The sequence below is a fragment of the Cardiocondyla obscurior genome, linkage group LG13 (genome assembly GCF_019399895.1).
Source record: "Cardiocondyla obscurior isolate alpha-2009 linkage group LG13, Cobs3.1, whole genome shotgun sequence".
In the NCBI taxonomy this organism is placed as follows: Eukaryota; Metazoa; Arthropoda; class Insecta; order Hymenoptera; family Formicidae; genus Cardiocondyla; species Cardiocondyla obscurior.
Window position 1 is genome coordinate 3,493,088 of NC_091876.1, and position 23,054 is coordinate 3,516,141.

A 23,054-nucleotide genomic window follows, 5' to 3' on the forward strand; every position below is an offset into this window, starting at 1 on the left:
ATGCAAATCGGTGAGTTGCATGGTTTTTTTTTCGTATTTTATAATATAGGTCTCTTGAAAAATAGCGAGCGTGTAGGTTTCTTCTAGTCGTATAATAAAATTGAGCAGAATAAATGTTCGGCACGATAAATTCAATTAGGGGCCAGTTACGTTTCCGAAAGAAAGAGGGATAGATAATCTACGAATCTTGAATTAACTTCAACTAACAATTACGCGAAGGGATCCGCAGGCGGAATGCGTGAACACGTATCTTCGTTAGTGGAATTATTATTTCCCTCCCTGCGATTTTTACGGTGAGCTAAGTACTCCATCGTATTCGGTGATTACCATACTCTTCCCCGGTTAATAAATGTTAACGGCACGAAGTTACGACGTTGAATACCGAGCCGGGACGATATTAGTGCGGCCCTGCGATAGAGTTAATTATAACTCGGCAACGAAACCACCATGTTGCCTTGCATATGCGATACACGAGGAATGGTGGCGCGTATGATACAGTGACACGTTATACGCAAACCGCCGCGAATAGCGAAAAGCGCGTTAAAATACAACATTAAAAAAAAAATAAAAAGCAACCTTGTTGGCGATATGCTATTTTATGAACAGGCAGCGATTACTCGCGACCAAGGTCAGTGTTAGTTAATTAACCGGAGAACCCGTCTGCTAAATACAAAGTTAAACGCTTTTGCTATAACGCGGAGAGAAGTGAGCAGTTCAATTAGAAATCGTTACGATAGAGAAAATATGCGAGGGTTATGACGAAGCGCGCGCGGGGTGGAAAACGGCGGCGGGCATAAAATTCGAGATAACGTCTCGCTCGTCAAGCTTTGTCGAGAGCGTGTCTTACGGGACTTTTAGAGCTACGCCACATTCCAGTGGTTCCATTAATTTTTCCGCTACAGTCTTATGTTTTATCCATCGCGCGATAATTAGAGCTTAGACGCGAAGCTGTTGAATTAACGTGCCTCATCAAGGAGCCCCGCTACAAACTCGCGTGCTTGCTCGCGCGTGCGGCACTAATTCGCTAAGACGATATACGCCTCGCATTTCGGAGGCGTCTAGAATCATGAAAGCTGTGGCGTTAACCGATTTGTATTATCTACGCCAGGGATAAAATACACAGTGCATTATTCCCAGTTAATTAGCCGCGAATCATTATCATTAAGCGCTCGATGGTACGCTGAAAGGCAAATATAGCAACGGCAGCTAACAAAAGTGACTTTATTATAGCGCCGTGTACATCGAGTTTCACATGTACCGCGTGTATATACCGCGCCGGCCGGATTGCCGAAGACTGATTTGTCGCCGTAAAAAACGCGATATCTTTGGTGTACGTCACGCCCGCGGAACTCGCGTGCAAATCCCGAATAATAACAAAAGCCGCTTTCGATCTCTATCTCTCGCACTCCCGTTCGTTCCTAGCATTGAATTTTTTAATCGTGAAACCACCACGTGTTACGTAACAAACATTGCGCAACAAAATACTTGTAATAATTCTATTTCTAAAATTCGAAGCACGTTTAAAGAACTTTTATTTTAGCCGTTTCGTTAAATAAATTTCCGTCGCTTGTATTTTACCTGGAAATATACTATATTATTTATTTCTGTAGTAAAACATTGCGTCTTCAATCGCGATAGTAGGATCTCGAATTTTTTTTTCTTCTCGGTCAGTAATTTGCAATTAATGAACCTATTTGATGCACCGCCAATACCGGAGGAAATGCGTGATATTTCTCTTAGTCACCGGGTGCATTATACATGCATAGGCAAAGGACAATAAGCGCACGGCTGTTCAGAGGCACGCGAGAGACGGCGGTACAACGCCATATCGGGCACATTCATCTGGTAACTAGTTAGCGCACGTGCGACACGAGGCGTAGACCTCGTATGACAGACACGGAGCGTCCGGGCTGTCTCATTACGTAGAAGTGTCTCGCCACTTTTGGCACGAGACCTCCGTTTCGCCCTGGTTTCATTTATATTCGTCATTATGCAGGAACAAATTGGAAGTAAGAGCCGAAAGACGTCTCACTCGCTTTCGCATCTCGAGTCGGAAAGAGAAACAATTAATCACGCGACGCGATTGATTCGCCGCCGTATCTAAAACCGATACGTATTCACGATTGAACGGATATACATAATATGCCCATAAAAATTCAAAAATCTCTACACCGCGCAATTAAAATAATATCCCGATTTATTACGCGAACCCGAAAAAAAAATAGTCGCTTGTGGTAGTTTTAATTTCGCATAAGTTTTTTTTTTTTTTTTTTTTTGGTGGAGCGATGTATCAGAATTCCGCGATTGTTATTTAAATATTTTATATTATGTATGCGTAATGTATCTGTAAGTGGAGTTCTTCGAATTTCGGGCGCTTCGCAAGCATGCGAGAGATTTCGTTTCGCCAGAGTGGTCCTTTAGCACCGACGAGTGCTCTAGATAAACGACAGGACCGGATCGTGTTGGCAAATCTCGTCTCTATCTCACGCCTTAAATTGCTCGTTAAAATCTTTCTCAAATCGTGCCGATTGATTACTGACGTTATCTTCTCATCTAACGATAATTTATATTGTACGACATCGTGAGAAAAAAAAATTGATATTTATCACGTACATCGATGATACTCAGATAACTTAAAGTGCTTCGAACATTTCTTTTCATACATATTCAATTATTGTCAACGAGAGACCCTCGAGTCGACGGCAGTAATTGATATTAATCGCCGCTAATAATCGGTGCGTTATCGCGTCTTATTCTCGAGACGTTACTAATCCAACCTTGGATTTTCTAAAGTTAATCCAGAGCGCTTCAGCACACTCGAACGTGCTTCAGTCCATCGTCTACGTCAACTTGTTTTACGCCGGCTTAGTCTTTATATCGGTAGATAGTGCCCGCTGTATTTCAGCTTGCTTCGGGAGGGATGACGGTAAAACCGAGCTGGTACTTCCGACGCTGATAAACGAAATCCGGGAGCGTAGGCGCCACGGCGAACCCCACGATATAACACGTTATGGAGTATCGACCTTTTGGCACCCCTGCCTCTGCAGCTGCGGTGTCTCTATCTTTAGCTCCTCGGACGTATACACGAATGTCTCTTGTATTCACGCGGCACATCCCCGGGCCGGCACGCGCGCAAATCGCGCTCGTGCCGGTCCCCATCCCCTGTAAAAATACGGCGCTCCGAGTCTCACCCTCGCGGGGCAAAACCGGCCGTACGAGGCCGGTATTTCGATACCGCCGAAGAACCGATTCCGAGGGGTCGTCCCTCCGGCGTATCTCGTATATCGCTTGGCTTTTCGCGGATCAGCAGAAACAATAGTGTTAGCGATTGGCGATAGGACTTTTCCGCGAAGCTTATCGATCACCTCGGTTGAAATACGCTCTCCGTTCGCAGTGAGTTTATCGGAGCCCTTCTAATGCTCGCGGATATTACGGAGATCGCTTTAAAATCGTTCAGGAAGGAACACTTTCGTCGTGCTCGGTCGATCTTTCGTCGCGCGACAGCTGTTACGGAACGAGCGGTTAAAAAAAAAAAAAAAGAAAAGAGAAAGAAGGAGAAAGCAGACGAAATAAAGACGCCGCTGAAAGGTGGAGCGCGGTCACTGCCGCACGAACGCGCTGGTTCGTGCTTTTTCCGAGTTCCGCGCGTGTTTTTTTGAAGAAATTATGAGCGCGCGCGAAGACATAAGAAAGCGGAGGCATAAACGTTGAAACGTTCCCGGAACGATAGCCGGCTGACACCGCGGGATTAACCGCCGTATGTTCGCGACTTCGTTGATCAGAAAGTGCCACTACATTCTGTTAAAACGACCCGTTGCGCGACGTGATTTCGTATGTACATATCGTTAGGTAACATACAATAAACGTTCCGATACTTTCGTGCTTGATGAATTGAACGACGTCGAGGTTCTACGGCTGGACGGCGAAGTCGCAAACTTTATTTTACGCACTACTGCACTCGAGACTCCTTCTAATCGATAACGAATCGATGCGGCTAAGGTTTGCATTGTCGCTAGCTGAATAATAAATTCGTCGGCGGGACGCGAAGCTTTTTATTCATTTAGAATTCACGACGGGCGGTTGTTACGTAGATTCCAAAAAAGAAAAAAAAGAAAGAAAAAAAAAGAACTGAACCTATAAGACGGTAATTAGGCAAAAGAGGAGCACTCACCGCGACGTAAAGCGAGACATATCGCTTCTTGTGCTCGTTAGAATTTTGAAGTTCCTAGAGTACGCCATTTGGCAGAGCCATGATTACCGGCGCAAGAAGCATTTCCCGTTTCCCGCAAAGCGAACGAAGAAGAACGCGCACGGAGCGTTAAAAGACAATCTCGCCAAAGTGAAGCGTCGCGAAACGCCGCGTTGCGCGTCTCGTAATCACTCGGATTGCGCTTGAAACGAACGGCGGGAATATCAGCGGAAAAATTTGATACCCTCGAAGCCTCCGCGCGAGGCGATTGCTGCCAGAGTCCTTGTAATAACGGCGCGATGCGCGGGATTTGCGTAAACGCATCGGCGAGATTGCTCTTGGCAAAGGAGATCGCGCGGAATGCCAGGGCGCGGGTTTGCGGGCCTAACCGAGATTTTGAATGCCACCGGTGGATATATCTGCCGGCGATTGCCGAGTTACCGGCCTGAAGTAAATGGAGCGACGGTGCATAGAAAGAGAACGACACAGAAAAGGGGTGTCACACCCTCGTTCCTTATACCGTGCGAAGAATGCGCGTGGCGTACCGTGACATAATCGATAACAGCTCTGACCGAATACGCTCTGTGCATCGAGAAAGCCGAGCGAGCCGAGATGAATAAGAAACCTGGTAGCACATCGAGAATAATGAGACGCCAGCGGAGATAAACGAATCGTTTGTCCGTGCGTTGAAAGAGGCACTGGGCCTTTGTGGAGATAACCGCGCGGGGATAATACGGAAATTACGGTACAGCTCCAGAAAAAATAAATATACAATTTCGCGCGGAAGCATAGATTCTGATAGATTGTTAGATAATGCGCGCGTACGGAAGTCGTGGCATAATTAATCATTTCAGACATCGATTCAATCTTATAGATATGGTAAAAAAAATAATAAAAAAAAAATAATAATAATAAAAAAAACATAGCGTTAAAAAGCGCATGTATTTTTCACGAAATACTTTTCAACGCGACGCCGTGGTACGTTTGTCAAAGCAATATCTTAAAAGGGAATCTCCCCGAGGAAAGTAGGAAAATACAACTATCTTGTAGCTATCGCATGCATATTTCAAGGCAGAGTCTGACATAAGGGAGTAAGCTGTCAAGGCTCTCATCAAGCGTGCACTAGTGACCCGAGGGTCCGTTAATGAAGTTACGTCCCTCTCGGGGTGTCGCGGGACTCATCGTAAGACGCGGTAGGAACGACAGCTCGGTAATAATCAGGGAACTAGGTACGGACGGTAAAAAAATGGAGGAAAATGGTTCGGTGATCCCCCATCGACGACCCTTCTTCCTCTAGGGATGCCGCCAATTCGCGAACTCGTCCATTAAACTTTCCAGCGGCCGTTATCGAGGTTCAATAAATTCGCCGTGCTATCTGGGCCAAAAAATCCGACAAAATACGTACACGTACATACGCGCTGCGTTATTTTTATATTAGGAACGTTCGATTTTAGAACAAAGCGTGTAATTTAAAGGAGATAATTGACCAGTTGAGTTATCGTTCCGCGAAATCACTTTTCAAAGAAAGTGTGGATAAGAAATCGGCAAGAAAGTGTCTTCACTTTCCCCAAGTATCAGTGCGCTAAATAATGCGAGTTCACGCCGTCGATTATCATTCGTCCAGCGCCACGTTTAGCGCTATAATTACAATTACGCGGTGAAAATATGGGGCGATATGTTCGCGCGTCTGACGTGGCGGGAAAACTCAACGTTTTAGCGCGAAAGTAAGATTTCGTTATTACCGCGCCGCGGAGTCTGTCGGCGTAATTGAAACCTGCCGGATAGCTACTGAAAAAAAAAAATCTCACGCGCAATGTTATCTCGCTTTGCCGACGCGTCGGGCGTTATGCCGAACGAGCCGGGCACCGTGTAAGTACATGTAGGGGAAAAAAAAAAAGCGCGAGTGCGCGCGAAGCCGGGCAACGCGCCGGCAGAACCAGACCGCGAATATCCTGCTTTCCGCTCAAGAATTATGAATCAGCGTTGTAAAATCTAAGAGACGTATAATAGCGAATTGCACGTGGAAGAGAGGGGAGGAATTATTAGCCGGGAATTAGAATCAACCGGATTCTTTTCCGACGCCGTAGAGCGACCTGTAATTTACCGGCTTCGCTGTTGCAGCGTGTGTCGATTCGGATCGCGGTCCTATACGCGCGCGTCACTCTTGCAGAATCCCACACACGCACGCACGGTCGCATTAGCATATATAAGAATACGCTATCTCGAACGAGCTATCTGAATAAAAATTCTTAGAACTGTGACCGGGTTCTAGATTAAAAGAAACGATTTGGACGGTGTAGGGTATGTGAGTCTCGTCCGCTCCGTCTGTCTGGAAATTGCCGACACGATCCGGAGTAATATATTGCGGATAACAATATCATCCTGATTGAATAGCCGAACGATAAGACGCAAGTGTTCGCCGAGCACTCGGCACGTTTCGACACGCCACTGTCCGAGCGATAAAGACGATTATATCGAAGCTTGACGGGGAGAGAGCTTTTAATACTTAAGCTCGTAAGTTTTGTTGTTTCTCGTGGAACTATCGGCGGATAGATGTGTATTTATTACGACGGGAAGTGTCGGCGATAACGCAGTCCTGCTGGCAGAGGGGCCTCTCTCTTTCTCTCTCGCTCGCGGTCGCCGCTCGGCGGTGCCGCATTTTGCAATTCAGGCCGGACCGCGGGGTGATAAAAGGAAAACCGGGGCGTCGATCTATCGGGCGCGAAAATTATAACGCGGAAAGTCCTTTGTGCGCGGTGGAAAAAGAGTTACGGACGCGATTGCATGGTCGGGCGTTTAAGCGCCACGACAGAAATAAGCTCCCACGGATGCATAACTTCGAAGCGCGATATTTTTTTTTTCTTTCTCTTTTGTTTTTTTTTCTTTCTTTTTGGTCGCTCCTCGCCTGTTCGAGAACTTTGCGTCGACCCGTTTCTACGATTGCGTAAAATAAGTCGAGATAAACCTGAGAAAAAAATATTTGAAAAAATGGAAATTTAAACACTCGCGAGTATTCGATACACATTTTTAGATTTATGTGTTATTTTTAGTTACTCTTCGACTCCCTTCGGTCTGCGGCTTGATTTTTACGAGTACTTTTACGCGCGAGACCAAGGAGTTATGTGCGAGATTAAATAACGCAGTAACATAAAAAAAAAAGAAAGGATTTTAACGTCTGTAGCGGGAGATTATTCCGAGCGAGATAAACTAAGTCTCGAAATTCGTTCTCTTAATACGCGTGCTCAGTTTTAAAATAAAAACTAAATTGAGATGCTATTTTTATTTTAATCTACGGAAACATTATACGTATTATGTCTCATCGTGCAACTAATTTAATTAAACAAAAAGAACCCCTTTTATCGCTGTGTACTATTTAATAATATAACGATTAATTTTTTTTCATAAAAGAGATAAAAAAAATGCAACTATTAATATAAACTTTAATGCTATTTATATATTCTATTAACGAAACAATTAAGACCGGATTAAAAGGGAAATGAGACTCGGAGGATCGATATCAGGCGCAAATGCAACGCGATAAGAACCCGAGGCTCGATTCGTATTGTTTTTAAAGTCGTCGTACGAGTGCTTCGCGAATTGTTTATTAAATCCGCCAGTTTTACGTTCGCTACGAAGTCTTGCAATCGGCTGCAATTACCGATGAGTAATGCACGCCAGATGTCGAACTTGGCAGGTGCACGTGCGTTAGGTGCTTAAAGGTTCCTTTGGTCATTGCACTTGGCATAAACGGTACTATGTATTCGCTCGTTGGATAATCCAAGAGAATCAACGGCGTCCCGATGTGCATTAAGCAACGAGTAATATTTCTCTCGCGTGCAAATAATAATTTTTTAACGAAAGCGATCGGTGCTTTTCTAAAACGTAATATTTTTTTATCGAAAATATAACAGATTGCACTAGGAGACATTTTTTTTTTAATATAAAAATCGCAAAATTCGAATCGCGCCACTCCACTTTCGACGCAACCGAAGCGTCGCTCGTCCAGGATTTCGGAGCCTATAACGCGCGAGAGTTGTCAGGACGCTTACTGGTCGCTCACCGACACAGGACGCGCTTGTAGCAGCCAAACAAACGCGACGGACAAAATCATACAAACACAGCGAATGGCGCGGTAACTATAGTATAACGACTTGTCGCACTTCGTGCGGTCGCGCTCGACGAAAAAAGAAAGAAAAAAAAAGTACAAAAAAAACTAAACGTGAGGACAGCTCCCGGAACAAATCCCGGCGAAAAGTACTCTTTGAACTCACCGGCGATCACGGTGTCCTGCAGATTGTACTTGGCCGTGCCCGCCTTGCCGACCTTCGGGAAGTCTTTGAGCTTGCGGCCGCTCAGCTTAAGCTCGCCGCTGAGGTGCGCCTCCTCCAGGATCCGCTCGAGGCTCCTGGTGAGCTGCTTCTGTATGTGGCCGCTCATGTTCGACGCAACCATCGCCATATTACATTTTTCGGACACGGGCACACGCGGCGCGGACCGCACGCGATACCGACCCCGACGATGCGCGGCGACGGCGTCCGCGGCCGGCGAGGCGGAGGCAGCTGCCTCCCTGACGTAGCACCCGCACGCGACGCGCGTTCCGGTCCGCCCGTGCTACAGAGTAACACGCTCGACAAGTACACGAGTACGACGCGCACCAACCACTCCCCCGAATGTCAATGTCGCTACTGATTCGCGCGACTCGTCGAAGTCGCATCGGCGTCTCCACCGCGCGACCGTCGCGCCACCTGAACGGGCGAGGCTTGGCACTCGTCGTCATGACAACCGGTCGAGGCAATCATCCTTTCCGACGAACTCGAGAAAGCTCATTTCTTTTTACATTGATCGCAGAATTAATAATTAAAATATGCGTAACAGAAAAGCAATATTTGAGAATAGGAATAAATGTTGAATATTAGGAAAAACAATTTCAAATGATTTAATTAGTAACATTTTCAGACGTCGATTAATATCTACATCTCGTCCCGTTCATTTGTACATACGTGTTTGTTAATTATACGAATTTTAGGTGCTTATTCGTAATAATTATTTATCAGTTAATGTTAAGTGTGTTAAATATTTTGGTATAAATAAACCGTATATTGCCATAATGCTCTTACAGCATTCATGATAATATTACGCAATTTCACTAAAGAAAATAGTTCTAAAAGGCAGTTCTAGAATTAATTTTTCGATTTCTGAGATTTTTCAACCACTATTCCTTGTGATTCTTGATATAGCCTAATTTGTTCTTCCTGTACTTCAGGTACGCAAGGACTGTACCTCGCGTATTCCATGGTAAACTCTCCTTTACCTTGCGTGGTCGATCTCAATTCACCGGAATAACCGAACATCTCGTTAAGTGGTACTTCTGCTATGATTGTGAACCAATCGTCTATCACTTCTGTCGAATTTACGAGTCCTTTTCTCTTACTAATTTGTCCTAATACCACACCCTAAAAATAAATATATAAAAAACATTTTTAATAAAAAGTAGTAATCACGTAAACGCAAAATCAGCTCCACAGAATATATGTTTTTACCTGAAACTCGTGCGGGCCTGTAACTTCAACTAACATAATTGGTTCCAAAAGCCGCCAGTTACCATATTCAAAAGTGTGCCTAATAGCACCTTGCGCGGCTTGAAAGAAAGCAAATTCCGAAGAATCGACGGAATGATGCATACCATCGATTATTCTAAACCTAATCCCAGCAATTTTATGACCACTGAGCAAACCTTTCTCACACATCGATCTAAAACCTTTCTCCACACCCGGAATATATTGTTTCGGGACATTTGTTCCAATAGTTTCGTCGGAAAATTCAATAACTGTATTTTTCTGAGGTGGCAAAGGCTAAAATACAAAGTTTTCTTATAAATAAAATAAAATACGAGCAAAATAAAAAATAATAAAACCCAATGTGCAACATCGGTAAATATTAAAGATAAAAATTCATTGAAATAATTTATATTTTACCTCTAAAATTCCTATTACTCGGGCGTACTGACCAGCACCACCAGATTGCTTTTTGTGAAGATAATCAAACTCACAAGGGCTAGTTATAGTCTCGCGAAAAGAAACTTTTGGTTTTCCAAGAATAATTGGACAATTATATTCACGTTCTAATCTTTGCGCATAAATTTCTAAATGTAATTCACCCATACCAGAAATTATACTTTCCTGAAAAAGGTAAAAATATTTCAAAATACAAATCGGAGCTTTTTACTGAAAATGTTGCAAAATAAATGGTACCTTATTATCTGTATCGTAGTGAACACGCAAAGTTGGATCTTCTCTTGTAAATCGGTTAATGCCTTTTGCAAAATTGTCTCTATCTTTCGAATGTTTTGGTTGTACAGACATTGATACCACAGCATCGGGAACATAAATTGATTCCATTGACAAATTTAAATTAACATCTTTAACAAAAGTATCACCAGATGCACAATCTATGCCAAATAAAGCAAAAATATCTCCCGCATAAACTTCTGTAACATCTTCCATTTGATCTGCATGAAGTCGAACTAACTTTTGAGCTCGTACCTGAAATGTAATTATAACGGCACTTATTAAAATATTTTTCAATAGAAAATTATCGAAAACCTATTGTATGAACATATGTATAAACAATAACCTTCTTTCGTGTTCTTGTATTATACAATGATTCCGACTTTTTCAACATTCCTTGATAACAGCGAAAATATGTTAATTGGCCGTATTTTCCAGCCTCCAACTTGAATGCCAATCCAACGAAAGGTTTTGCATCGTTGCGATTAGAATCCAATAAAACTTTAGTTTGTTCACTACTAAAAATAAATACAATTTATTTTTAGATATACAATATATATTAAATATATAAAATGTAAAAAGCTTACTCGGATTTTTCTCGGAAAGCATAATTCTCTACTTCTCCTGGATGTGGTAAATAGTTTATTACAGCATCTAACAATGGCTGAACACCTTTATTTTTTAATGCAGTACCAACTAGCACAGGTGTAAACTTTCTTTTCAAACAACTCCTACGTACAGCATCCATAATATCTTTCTCAGTTATTTCTGCCTCGTTTAAATATAATTCACCAAGTGTATCGTCTGCATTGCTTAGGTGTTCAATTAATTCTTGCCTTTTTTCGTTTACCTCTAAACAGAATTCCAAATTAACAATTTTATAAATTAAAAACTTAAAAATGCAAATATTTTAGTATAAATTTGATTTATATGAAGTACCTGCATTCATATTTTTTGGGATTTCATCCTCTCTGACAGTTTCTCCAAAATCCCCTTCAAAATAAAGTGCTTTTTGAGCAATTAAATCAATAATGCCCTTTGTATTACTTTCTAATCCAATCGGTAATTGTATAAATGCAGCATTATGATGCAGTTTGTTTCTCATCTGCTGCAAGACCTTTTTTGGATTTGCACCCATTCTGTCCAATTTATTAATAAATGCTAAGCAAGGTACATTGTATCTCTTCATCTGTCGATTCACAGTCAAAGTCTGTGATTGAACACCACCTACAGCACAGAGAACTAGAATAGCACCATCTAATACTCTCAGAGCTCGTTCAACTTCCACTGTAAAATCAACATGACCTGGTGTATCAATTATATTAATATTATGGTCTTTGTATAATGTATATGTAGCAGCTGACTGAATAGTGATGCCTCTCTGTCTTTCCAATTCCATACTGTCCATAGTTGCACCTACATTATCTTTTCCCTTTACCTAATGTCAGAAAAAAACTTTTGTTTAAACATATATATATGAGATATATTATTATAATTTTTGTCATTTTACAAAAAATATATTCTATCATCATAGTTTCGTCCTAGATATATTTAATAATAAAGTTTTACGTTTACCTCGTGCATTTCGGATATTCTGCCAGTATAAAAGAGAATACGTTCAGTCAGTGTCGTTTTTCCAGAATCAATGTGAGCGGATATACCAATGTTCCTAAGCTTCTCCAGCGATTTGTGCTCGGCAAATTTAGCGTGAGACGCCAGAAATCGTACATTTTGCTGCAGAAATAATACAATTCAATAAATAACACGAATGTTTTACCGCGGAGAAATATATATTCGCGAAAGCGATTAAAACTTAGAATCGTAAAGGTTAGATATCTTACTCCATAAATACACGATCGCTTTAAAAGCTGATTTAAACTGATGTTGCGGCTTAAAAATGCCACGATAGTCATGATGGTCGGCAATTTATTTGATCAGCGAACACTTTTTATATATGCAAACTTTATTCGTAAGAAATTCAATTTTTTACGTATCCACGTGAGACATCCAACCATCTAAATATCTAATCTGCCGACTCCTACTCTACCTGCTCCTACCCCACCATGTCTCACTCTTGCCCGTTCGTGAGCTGCTAGCTTCGTGAAGTCGGTGAGTCCGTTCAGTGGCGCCGTCATTCCACTTACGTCGAACTATCCCTCGCCTCGGACAGTTGGAGCGTACGAACGTACGAGCGGGACGGATCGCGGGCCGTGATCAACGACGTTAACCGCCTTTTCGGAACTACGTAACGTGATAGCTGTACAGCCGAGTGTCTAGACGCCGTCGAATATCGTCCTCCCTTCGGGATGAGTATTTCGCCTCTCAGATATTTAGATTCACTCGATTTTCGAAATACGGGAAAGCGGATCGCGGAGGGTACGCGACCAGCGCCAACTGCCATCTTATTCGCGCCCATCATGCAACGTAAAAATAAATGACGATCGGCACCGCGGAAGTATCCCCGATTGAGTTCTTGCCGATGCGGAGTCTCGTTAGTACGCGTCCCGTCTGTATCGGATGTTTCTCGAGATACGTTACGTGAGCGTCAGCAAGTAATCACGTACGGTAGGACGTAGCGACGCTGATCTGATTCGCGTAGTGATAATAAACGGCGCCGTGCTCAACTAATGGCGGAGTATCGCTGACTATAGCAGATCGAATTAACTTGCGTCGACGGTTTATGACGGTACGTGTAACGCCGAAGTACTTGTAGGATTGGAACGTTCGTACGTAATTGCACCGTTCTTTTGTCGTTCTTCCTTCGCGAGACGGGTTGCGGAGTCAGCGCCGAATCCTGCCTGCTTGGGTGACTTAGGTTCGTCTAATGAACATCGTCGATGTCGAGCGGATGACATTTTCGCGGTCGCGTCTTCTTTCTTTCGTCGTTCCGGCATAATGTATTAACCTCGGGAGTGGCATAGTACTGTGTGATTATGCGATCAGTGTATTCATCGTACGAGTTCAAAACTAGAAGGGTCTGAGAGGAGGTGGTGACCTAGGAAGTATCGGGCATTGGCGGAGCAACGTCTAGGTAATCATCTCTCATCTGCACGAATATAATTAATCTCCCATTTAGTCGAGTTGTATTATCCCGATAAATTAGATTAGGTAAATTAGTTAACAGGGAGAGGGAGGGTGGATGAAAAGATTAGAGGATTTTAGAAAAGAGGCAGAGGAGAAAAAGAAATCAGAGAAGTAAGAATGGAAACAAGAAAGGAAAGAGAGAGAGAGAGAGAGAAGAGGAGAAAAGAAATGAAGAGATTAGGAATGCAAAGAAAAATTATAAATAAGATGCAAAAGCTTTGGAAGCAGAGAAAAGCGAGAGGAAAGAAAAGACAGGCGAAATAGAATAGGAGAGATAAGGAGAGATAGAAATGGCGATAGAGAGGAGAGATAGATGATAATGGGAGTGAGAATAGAGGCGAGAACAGAAGGCGACATAGGATAAAATTAGAATAAAGGAGAAATGTATAAAGAATTAGGTCAAGTTTAGTAAGTTAAGTTAGATTATAAGAGAATAAAATAGTACGAAAATTGTAACCCCGAGGGGAAACAATAAATTCTATTTATCTAAGTTAAAAAGTTAACAATAAAATTAAAGTAAAAGAAAAAAGAAGGAAATTCTTTCAACTCTTAGAAAAATTAATTCAATTAAAATTAATAAAATTCTTTGAAAGAAAAATTAATGATTTAATTATAAGATCCTTTAAAATATTGATTGCTATGCAGTATGTTTTTAATTTAAATGTTATATTTTTTTGTTACAGTATCACCGTGGCTAGCTGTATAACTCCGCCTGCAACAGTTTCGGTAAGTCAGAAATAATTACTTTGAATAATGGGCAAATGATGATCGTATTTATAAAATGAGCAATTTATTGAGCAACCGTACAAAAAATAATTGATACAGGGTATCGCTCTGTAAGGTGCAATCTTAAAACGGTTACAAAACGGAAGAGAGATATAATTATAAATAAATATGCAGCATGCAGAAAGTCATGCATTTTACAAATTCGGTATTTCACGTTACAAATCAAAGAGAATGCAATACTATCTTTAAACTAAAAAATTTTAAACGAAAATGTTTGATATTTAATAAGGCTTTTAATTAGTAATCAAATATATTATAAAAAATAAAGAGTACAAATATTATATGTAACAAAAATAATATAAAGAAAAGTTATACGTTTTTTATAACGTATTAATAATGCGACATAATATAGTATGATGAATAACGATAATGTAAAAATATTTATCAAATTGTTGTTTACTTCGAACACTTATATTTCTCCATCTTCTCAACAAACCATGGTTTTACAAAAAGAAATTTTTCGTCGTCAGGGTCTTCTTCGCTATAGCTCACAATATTTTTCGTACTCCACCTCCATTTGAATTTATATGAACATTCATTATGATTTTTCGTGACAATTTTTTTTACATTGTCTAAGAACATCTTGCAAGCTATTTTACATTTGTCGACATTATATGAGTTCTGCAAAGAATAATTCTATATTAAATATATCCTTAAATTTTTTTTAGTTATTATTTATACAGAATTATTTTACACTTGAAAATTGTAGTAAATCATCCATAGTATATTCTTTTACTCTTGTTACTCTTCCAAAAGAATTTTTAAATCCACACATAATTTTGTTCATTTGCACTATGTAAATCTGACTCCACCATTGAACTGCTATTTTGTCAGGAACTTTGTCATGTATATCTAAGTGACTATTTCGATACGTTTTCAATTCAATTAGTTCAAAATTTTTGCCAACGAGTGTATCTGTTATTGGTTCTTCCGAAATTATTCCATCAATTTCAGCTCCGTATAATAACGAATAATTGTCAAAATTTGCTTTAAACATACAGTAAAATTTTTCGTTTTCGTCAAGTGGTATTGATAGATTTGGTTCGCTTGATGGGTGATCTAACAAAAAAAAAAAAATTTAATTAGTTAAATGGATTAATTACGTAATAGACGTTATATATATTTTGGATACATAATTAAATTTTTTATGATTATTTGTCATACATAGCGTGAAGTACCTGCAACCATGTATTGTTCAAACTTAAATCCCCGTGACTCAAATAGCTTATCCATCTTTGTTTTATTCGCATAATGATATTCTGTCTCATCTGAATAAAAGTGGCATAAATATATTGTACCACGGTATTTACTAGCGTAAATAGTCCAGTCATCTCCGTAACTATACGGGGAACTTAAAATCTTTTTTATTACCCCACGCGAACAGATAAAATCTATATCGAACCTAATTAATTAATATTATTTTCGATTAGGTCAAATTAATTACTAAATATATTATTAAAAACATTAAATAAGAAATAGAGAAATCCCTTCCAAAGATATCATATACGAAATATACACTATGCACAGAGTTTTGTAAAGTATAATAAAATTATATATCTATATTATAATTATAATTAAGCATGCCATTCAAGTTTTATGTTATGATAATTATCGCAACGTACCAACGGTCTTTTTCCACTGAAAGTGGTTTGTCTATTCGATGATGATTATCGCAAATCCATTTCAATATGTTGTCTAATTTTATGTGCAAATGAGCCGAGTGATGAACAGGCCCATTATTTTTTGTGAGATCAAAATTTGTGTTGTCGAGATTCGAAGGGCGAATCACATATTTCAATTGCGATAAATCGTCGTGATACTGTAAATTACCGTCGATACTAAAATGTCCTATCAATTCAACTGTTAAAGTTGGAACCGTCACTTTTTGTTCAATGTCATTTATTTTAAAAGACATTGTTGCGTTTTTGTTAATTCGGCAAGGGTAAGCACTCGTTGATAGAACGTATGAACTGAATATTCAACGGCAGGAATAAGACTGCTGGTTAGAGCTAATAAATAAGGACTATACGATTAAAAAAGCGATAAGAGAGTTGCGGGAAAAGATAATAAATATCTCTGTTTACATACTTCCTTGATCCATAATCATTAGATGTTTAAAAAAATTCCCTACAGTCTCTACACTATACATTGTACACTCTTCTAACACTCGAACTGATTAAGCTAGTTGCTCTTAATCAATAACCCTTTGTCTGGCAATCTTCAGATAAATGTCTCCGGCAAAGAAAACAAAAAATACACACTTTTGCGTAACACAGTACATATACATAGAAAGAAAAGTGATTGGATCATTTTTTTTTATGTATTTGCTGATGGACCAATCGTTCTTTAATGCACATGCGTAATGCGTCACATAAAAGTTTATCAGTCTTGAAGCCCCTTCTATGTTTAAGTTTCAAGATAAATGTGCAATAAGCCTTAGCTGCACATGACACTTTTAGGCTGTCAGAAATAGATTAATCATAGTAAAGTGTAAGGCAGTGAAGAGAATAATAATTAGTTTAGTATTTTTATTTGTATATTTAGATAAGTTATTAACGTTATACATATAATTTCATTATTGTCATTTAATCATTACGATAGTTTAAAAAGAACAGAATAAAAGTTGAAGGGATTTTATTCTTGAACTTGTACGAAAGTGACAGTACAATTTTATTTTTAATATAATTATGTCAGCTGAATTAATTTTTAATTTGTTAATTAAAGTTTAATTAAAACAGTCTTTATCTGGATTAGTGATTATCAGTAAACTGAGGAACATCTTTGGAGGCTTTATAAAGTATTTAAAAAAAAGTTTGTTCTCTTTTTATTACATTCGTATAAGGATAAGGACTGGTTGTAGTTCAGTTTTAAAAAACAGACCAAGGTTCCGCAGATACTGACAGATACGTATGTACAATTGGCGGGCAGGTTAGAAGTAACCTGCTATCAGTGTTTTTATATTCGACAAGCTATATAAGAATTATATAAATTGCGAGTGAATTAAAAACTACAATTATTCGATAGAGCTTTAAAAAAATTTATTATATTTGGCACGAGAATATGTACAATTATGTGAACAGATTAAAAGATATCATAACCTCTACTTATTAGTAGAAAGCAGGCAAACAAAGAATATTTTACATTTGATCAATTAACGTATATTGTTCTGTAGAGAACAATATAAAAAATTAAATAAATATGACCACACGAGAAATTTTGACTATCCAACTGGGTCATTATTCGAATTTTATTGGCGCACATTGGTGGAATTTACAGGTATTCACAATTACGACTTTAATAAGTTTCTATGTGTCAAAATATTTAAATATTATAATATATAATATTATAATTTGTTTTACAGGAATCTAACTTTACATATAATTCACTAAATCCATCTGAGATAAATCATGATGTATTGTATAAAGAAGGTGAAAATATGCAAGTATGTTTACTACTTTTATAGATAAATGATAATTATATCGATATAAATAATATTAACAATAATATTAATTATCTAAAAGACATATATAGAAGATTTGTTTTTTATAAGATTAAAATCACAAGATTTTGAAATAGTATTTAAATGAATATGTCAGAAATGTTAAATATACAAAACGTCGTTTTTTAATATAATAAAATGATAATTACTACTAAACAGTTATGTTTTAGAAGCAAGTTACGTTTACTCCAAGATTGTTAATAGCAGATTTAAAAGGAACGTTAGGCTATCTCAATGAACAAGGTTCTTTGTACAAGACTGAATCTTCAGATAATCAGCTGCTATGGGATAGCTCAAAGTTAGAAACTACTACCGCCGAGCCTAGTCCTAAATCATCTTTTATTCAAAATTTAAATACGCTTGATAAAACTGTAGATTTAGATACTTATAACTTTGAAAGTGATGTGAAATCTTGGGTTGACTATCTTTTACCGCAATTTCACCCAAGAACAGTAACAGTTATCAAACAGTATTCACATAATTGTACACATCGTCCATTTAATATATTCACATATGGTCGCGATTTATGGTCTACCGAACAGTTTTCCGACAATTTTGCGGACAGAATACGATCCTACGTAGAAGAGTGTGATTTAATGCAAGGATTTCAGGTAAATAAAATTTATAGCATTTAATTTTTGTTATTGATTTTAAAAATAATTGTGCTATATTACTAATATAATGTTTTAAAAAATAGGTGCTTCTGGATTCCACCGATAGCTTTGCTGGACTCGGAGCTTCTTGCGTTCAACATCTACGCGATGAATATGGAAAGAGTATCTTAGCATTTCCATGTCTCGATTTTAATAATGCCGAACCAAGCGCGTCGGACTTAGTTAAAATTGTTAATACAGCATTATGCTGGCAGCATATCGGAGAGCATTCGTCGCTTTACAGTCCGCTTTCTTGTGGACAGGCCGGTTGGCCATTCGCAGCCGATTCACGTAAATTCGAAAACGTAACGTACAGCCCAGAACTGAAATATCACAGCAGCGCGATATTGGCCACTGCTCTAGATACATTAAGCTTAAGATATAGAACTAAGAAATATCCAGGCGCCAGTTTATCTGATTTATGCGCCGATCTGAACAAGCTGGGTCGTAAAGCAGCGGCAACTAGTCTGAGCTTGCCATTTCCAATGAAGATGAAGATGGATTTAATAGACGTATTGGACGAGTTTGAAGGATCTCTGTGGACAAGCTTGACGCCGAGCTGTGACATACCAACGGATAATAACATGCAAAGTATAGCATTAAGAGGAGTTCCGGAAGATAGACTAAAGAGACCCATTAACGAAGCTAGCAAACAAATATCTAAACCAGCATACAGATGCTCTAGCGTACATGAAATGATGACGCTATATCTGGCATGTACGTGTCACGCGTCAGCTACATATTTATCTAATATTGAGGCACCACTGAAGATTTCCGCACCGTATCCAAAAATCTTTAATAATAACGTAACCGAAAATGGAAATATCGCCGGTTGGCCCATAGGAACCAGTACGTCTTTTTGCATTAGTACGAAAAATTAATTAATGATAAATAATAACCTCGCATTTTTTTCTTTTTAGATGTAAACTCAGTAGCAGTGATGGCTGGAATGCACAGTGGAAGTAACATCGCGGCGATGTACGAATCTCTGCTTAAGCAAACTAAAAGAATAAGAAGTATTAAAAAGCTTCATGCTTTTACCGATTCCGGTCTCGAGGAGGACGAATTTACGGAATGCGTCCATAATTTAGCTGATTGTAAAGAAGCATATGAAGATTATTATGTCTAAAGAATTATTTAATTGCAGATAAAATGATATTTTACACAATGTAATTTTGTAATAGACTTACAAAAATCAGCACAATTATTAAAAAAAATTAACATTTTTTTTGCAATTGTTTGAATACAATTGATCGATGTTATATTTTATTATAAAATGTATAAATTTATATATACATCGATATTTTTTTAATTAGTAACTTAAGAAGTTCCATTTATTGATCGAACAACTTTTTTCACGAGCAAGAAAGTTTGGTTGTAAAAGATGAGAAACAAGGAACTCACATGTTTTATATATTAAGAAAAAAAGTATACTGTTGCTATATAATACGAGTTAATTAACATTGAAGTAAGTAGGTTACAGTTCCTCGTAAATTTAAGATCAAAACGTCCCTGATGATGGGAGTGGCGAGACACACCCTGGTTATTAGATTGTACGATTTCGTATCGAACATCGGCGATGTGAAAACTCAGTTCTCGCTATTCTTTCACGAATGTAACACTCTTTTCTAATGCGCTTAAACAGTTTTTTAATTTCCATTTAAATCAACTCTTTAACCTACTTTTTTTTATAAAAAGAATAACTAAAAAATTTTTTTATCGTCGATAATAATATTTTTGAGTGTAATATATTTATAGTGTATTTGTGGAGAAAAAAAAAAAAAAAAATAAGAAAGAAAAAGGAAGAATTGATAAAAAATGGGAAATAAAGTGGCAACGTTCACCGAGAAACAACTTGAAGATTATCAAGATTGTACCTTTTTCACGCGCAAGGAAATTTTAAGGTAGTATCTTTATATTGTTTTACACGATTGTTTCACATTCTTCTGAATGTTCAAAGTTTCTTTTTTAGAATATTCAAGAGATTTCGAGACATAGGAGATTCCGGAATGATACCACGTGTTATGACGCCGCTAGAAGCATCGACGCTTCGTTTGCCCCTGTCATATTTAGCTCGTATTCCCGAGTTAAAGGTTTGTTTCAAATACTTAAAAATCTAACAAAAACTCGTAATAACAGTTTAAAAAAAACCTTTCTTTTTTAATCTTCAGATATATAATTTTATATAATTATTTTGTATCAATTTTTTTTTTTTTACTTTACAGCTGTTGTTACTTGTACGAAATATTTATATCCCTATTTTAATTATAAATAAGTATACACTTTATTATACTTTCGAATTTTTATTAAGAAATAATTCTTTTCTTTTAGGAGAATCCATTTCGAGAACGGATCTCGGAAGTTTTTACGCAACGCCAGGATTCAGGACAATCAGCGTCCCTCTCCGAAGGAATCTGTTTCGAGGAATTTCTCGAGATGTTGTCCGTTTTCTCTGAACAAGCACCGCGGGATTTGAAAGTCTTTTACGCCTTCAAAATTTACGGTACGGACCACCAGGTGAACCCAGACGAGCGAACAGACGGACGAACGGACGGACAGACGGGCGGACCGTGAGAGAGCCTGGAGGTCGACCTCGCTGTACCTATAGTTGTTTCATGGGATGAGTACATACGGCGTCCAGACACGACATCCACGATGCACGAGAATATTTGCACGGAATAGCCGATCGATTTTGCCGGAACGGCGCAACGTCATAATTATACCCTCGTGCGAGCCGGGGTGTTTTTCTTTCGCGTAGATTACGTGTTTTTGTCGCGTTACCCGTTGCTTCTAGCTCTCATAAATATTTTATGATTAGAGTTAAGTGAAAGAGAGCGTTTTCTCGTGGAAAACCTAACCGCGAGGGTCCATTCAGTCTCACTTGAACGACAGCCTGACGCTTCCGTTCTTGCATTCGCGTCTATCAATTGGTAATTTTCCGCGAACAGATTTCGACGAGGACGGGGTGTTGGGACTGGGCGATTTGGAGCGCACCTGTCGGCAGCTGACTCGAGGTGGGCTAAGTGCCGAAGAAGTGGCTACCGTGTGTCGAAAAGTTCTGGAGGAGAGCGACATAGACGGCGACGGGGCTCTGTCTTATCTCGAGTTCGAGCACGTTGTGACCAGATCCTCCGACTTCATGGCGACTTTTCACATTAGAGTATAATTTTTACGATCGAAATTGCGCACGAAGCACACCTGTGATGTATAATAATATATCAACCACACTAATACACATTTAATTATCCGTAATCAAATCTTAATAAAGACAGAAGTAAATTATTCGTTACATCGATCGAAAATAGTTTGATATGTAACGAGAAAATTGAGTTAGAATAAAATAATAAGCAAATTAATATTTCGCTGAAGACAAGGCAAGGATTTACAGCCTTTATATTTACAGCTTCGAAGCTGTAATAGTCGGCGACTGAAGTGAAGTATGAAAAATAGCCGAGGTAGTAAAAAAGAGAAAACCGGTGTGTGATTTGAAAATTACACCGTGCAACGGTGGATTAACAAATACCTACGAAATTATGAGCTCGAAAATTATCTCTCTTCCGTTTCATTTCTGTTCGCGCTTCATGCAATGTAATTAATGCTCATTTGCCCATTTTTATGTTAACTTTAATGAAGATTGCCGGCTGTTTAGTCAAGCCTTTCAATACGTCCGAGTTTACGTTCATAGTCGTAGAAAGGAGACGACGGAGCTAGCCCGAGGCGGAAAAAGAACAGTAACGCCTAAATAATAATGCGTCGCGAACAAACGCGTCGAAGCCTATAACAGTTCCTTGACCCGCGAACGTTCCGGGTCCATCGCGCCGCGTTAATTCACCATCGTAACTCGAAAATGAATCGAGAAAAGTAAATCCGCATAAGCGCATCCGCGAATTCTACTCGCGGCGCGCCTATGGACCGTCATACGCGACGGAGAGTTAATCTCCTCCGTCATTAGTCGCCGACTCATTACGGATTCTCGGGTGGGCAAAAAAAAAAAAAAAAAAAGTATCGCTGCCTAAGCGTCGGTTAGGTCCTTGCGGAGCACTTAACGCGTTAGAACGGCGCGCGAACTTTTCCGGGTTGTCCGCGGAATTGTCGCGTCTCGAAGACGGCGCGGAAGCTAGGTGAAACTGTAATAATGCAAATCTCAGCTCCGTCGCAAATTGGCAGCGCGCCTTGCGACTCTTAAGCGCCGTCAAGTCCAACCGGAGTTCTTAATGATCATGTTTCCTACCGACGTTTGATCCGCGAGGTAATCGCGAACGAAGTCGCCCCCGGGGGCCCGTCGTGAAATACCGCGGACGAGACTTTCGCGAGCTCGCCGGAGATAACTATTAAACGCGATAGACGTTCGACTGGCCGATATATCGAAAGTCACGTTCTACCACGACGCTCTTCTCCGAGCGGAGTACCACGGGATACCCGCTTTCCGTTGCATTTACCTCCTTGGAGGAGTCGTTTCGTCCGCGATCCTCTCGCGTCCGAGGTTCGACTGAGGAAAACGGCGACCTTTGAGACACCCTGTATATCGCTTTGTACGCGTTGCAGATATATCTTCT

The 23,054-nt window shown here is 39.4% G+C and overlaps 5 protein-coding genes across 9 annotated transcripts in view; 2 read left to right on the forward strand and 3 right to left on the reverse strand.

Annotated features, from left to right (window-relative positions):
- Lrch (Leucine-rich-repeats and calponin homology domain protein) overlaps positions 1-8,884 on the reverse strand; it is a 35,198-nt gene extending 26,314 nt beyond the window's left edge. For 2 of the 3 annotated variants that reach the window (XM_070665299.1, XM_070665300.1), the window contains exon 1: positions 8,461-8,883. In XM_070665299.1, coding sequence (XP_070521400.1) covers positions 8,461-8,647 — 187 coding nt within the window. In that variant the 5' untranslated portion in view covers positions 8,648-8,883. Of the gene's footprint in view, positions 1-8,460 lie in introns of all 3 variants that reach the window. The other variant, XM_070665298.1, reaches the window with a different exon arrangement.
- Positions 8,885-9,101: 217 nt separating this feature from the next.
- Mefg1 (mitochondrial translation elongation factor G 1) lies at positions 9,102-12,530 on the reverse strand. 2 transcript variants are annotated; one of them, XM_070665302.1, is made up of 9 exons: positions 12,318-12,530; positions 12,052-12,210; positions 11,416-11,914; positions 11,064-11,328; positions 10,823-10,991; positions 10,441-10,731; positions 10,165-10,368; positions 9,730-10,041; positions 9,102-9,642 (listed from the first exon to the last, which is right to left on the reverse strand). In XM_070665302.1, the coding sequence occupies exons 1-9, from the start codon at positions 12,387-12,389 to the stop codon at positions 9,370-9,372; spliced, it is 2,244 nt and encodes a 747-aa protein (XP_070521403.1). In that variant the 5' UTR covers positions 12,390-12,530; the 3' UTR covers positions 9,102-9,369. The 2 variants fall into 2 exon arrangements, with proteins under 2 accessions (XP_070521403.1, XP_070521402.1); XM_070665301.1 differs by having other exon boundaries at positions 10,823-10,994.
- A 1,873-nt stretch (positions 12,531-14,403) lies between these two features.
- LOC139107593 (decapping and exoribonuclease protein-like) lies at positions 14,404-16,668 on the reverse strand. Of its 2 annotated transcripts, XM_070665307.1 has the most exons (5): positions 16,435-16,668; positions 15,969-16,355; positions 15,525-15,748; positions 15,041-15,405; positions 14,404-14,967 (listed from the first exon to the last, which is right to left on the reverse strand). In XM_070665307.1, exons 2-5 carry the CDS (start codon positions 16,259-16,261, stop codon positions 14,743-14,745), a joined length of 1,107 nt encoding a protein of 368 aa, XP_070521408.1. In that variant the 5' UTR covers positions 16,262-16,355; positions 16,435-16,668; the 3' UTR covers positions 14,404-14,742. The 2 variants fall into 2 exon arrangements, with proteins under 2 accessions (XP_070521408.1, XP_070521407.1); XM_070665306.1 differs by having other exon boundaries at positions 15,969-16,490.
- A 222-nt stretch (positions 16,669-16,890) lies between these two features.
- Mst (misato mitochondrial distribution and morphology regulator) lies at positions 16,891-19,775 on the forward strand. Its single transcript, XM_070665303.1, has 5 exons — positions 16,891-17,622; positions 17,708-17,788; positions 18,016-18,456; positions 18,543-19,347; positions 19,419-19,775. Exons 1-5 carry the CDS (start codon positions 17,545-17,547, stop codon positions 19,625-19,627), a joined length of 1,614 nt encoding a protein of 537 aa, XP_070521404.1. The 5' UTR covers positions 16,891-17,544; the 3' UTR covers positions 19,628-19,775.
- Positions 19,776-20,233: 458 nt separating this feature from the next.
- LOC139107594 (calcium and integrin-binding family member 2) lies at positions 20,234-22,438 on the forward strand. The gene is made up of 4 exons (XM_070665308.1): positions 20,234-20,402; positions 20,471-20,591; positions 20,830-21,001; positions 21,447-22,438. The coding sequence occupies exons 1-4, from the start codon at positions 20,317-20,319 to the stop codon at positions 21,662-21,664; spliced, it is 597 nt and encodes a 198-aa protein (XP_070521409.1). The 5' UTR covers positions 20,234-20,316; the 3' UTR covers positions 21,665-22,438.
- The last annotated feature ends 616 nt before the right edge of the window (positions 22,439-23,054 follow it).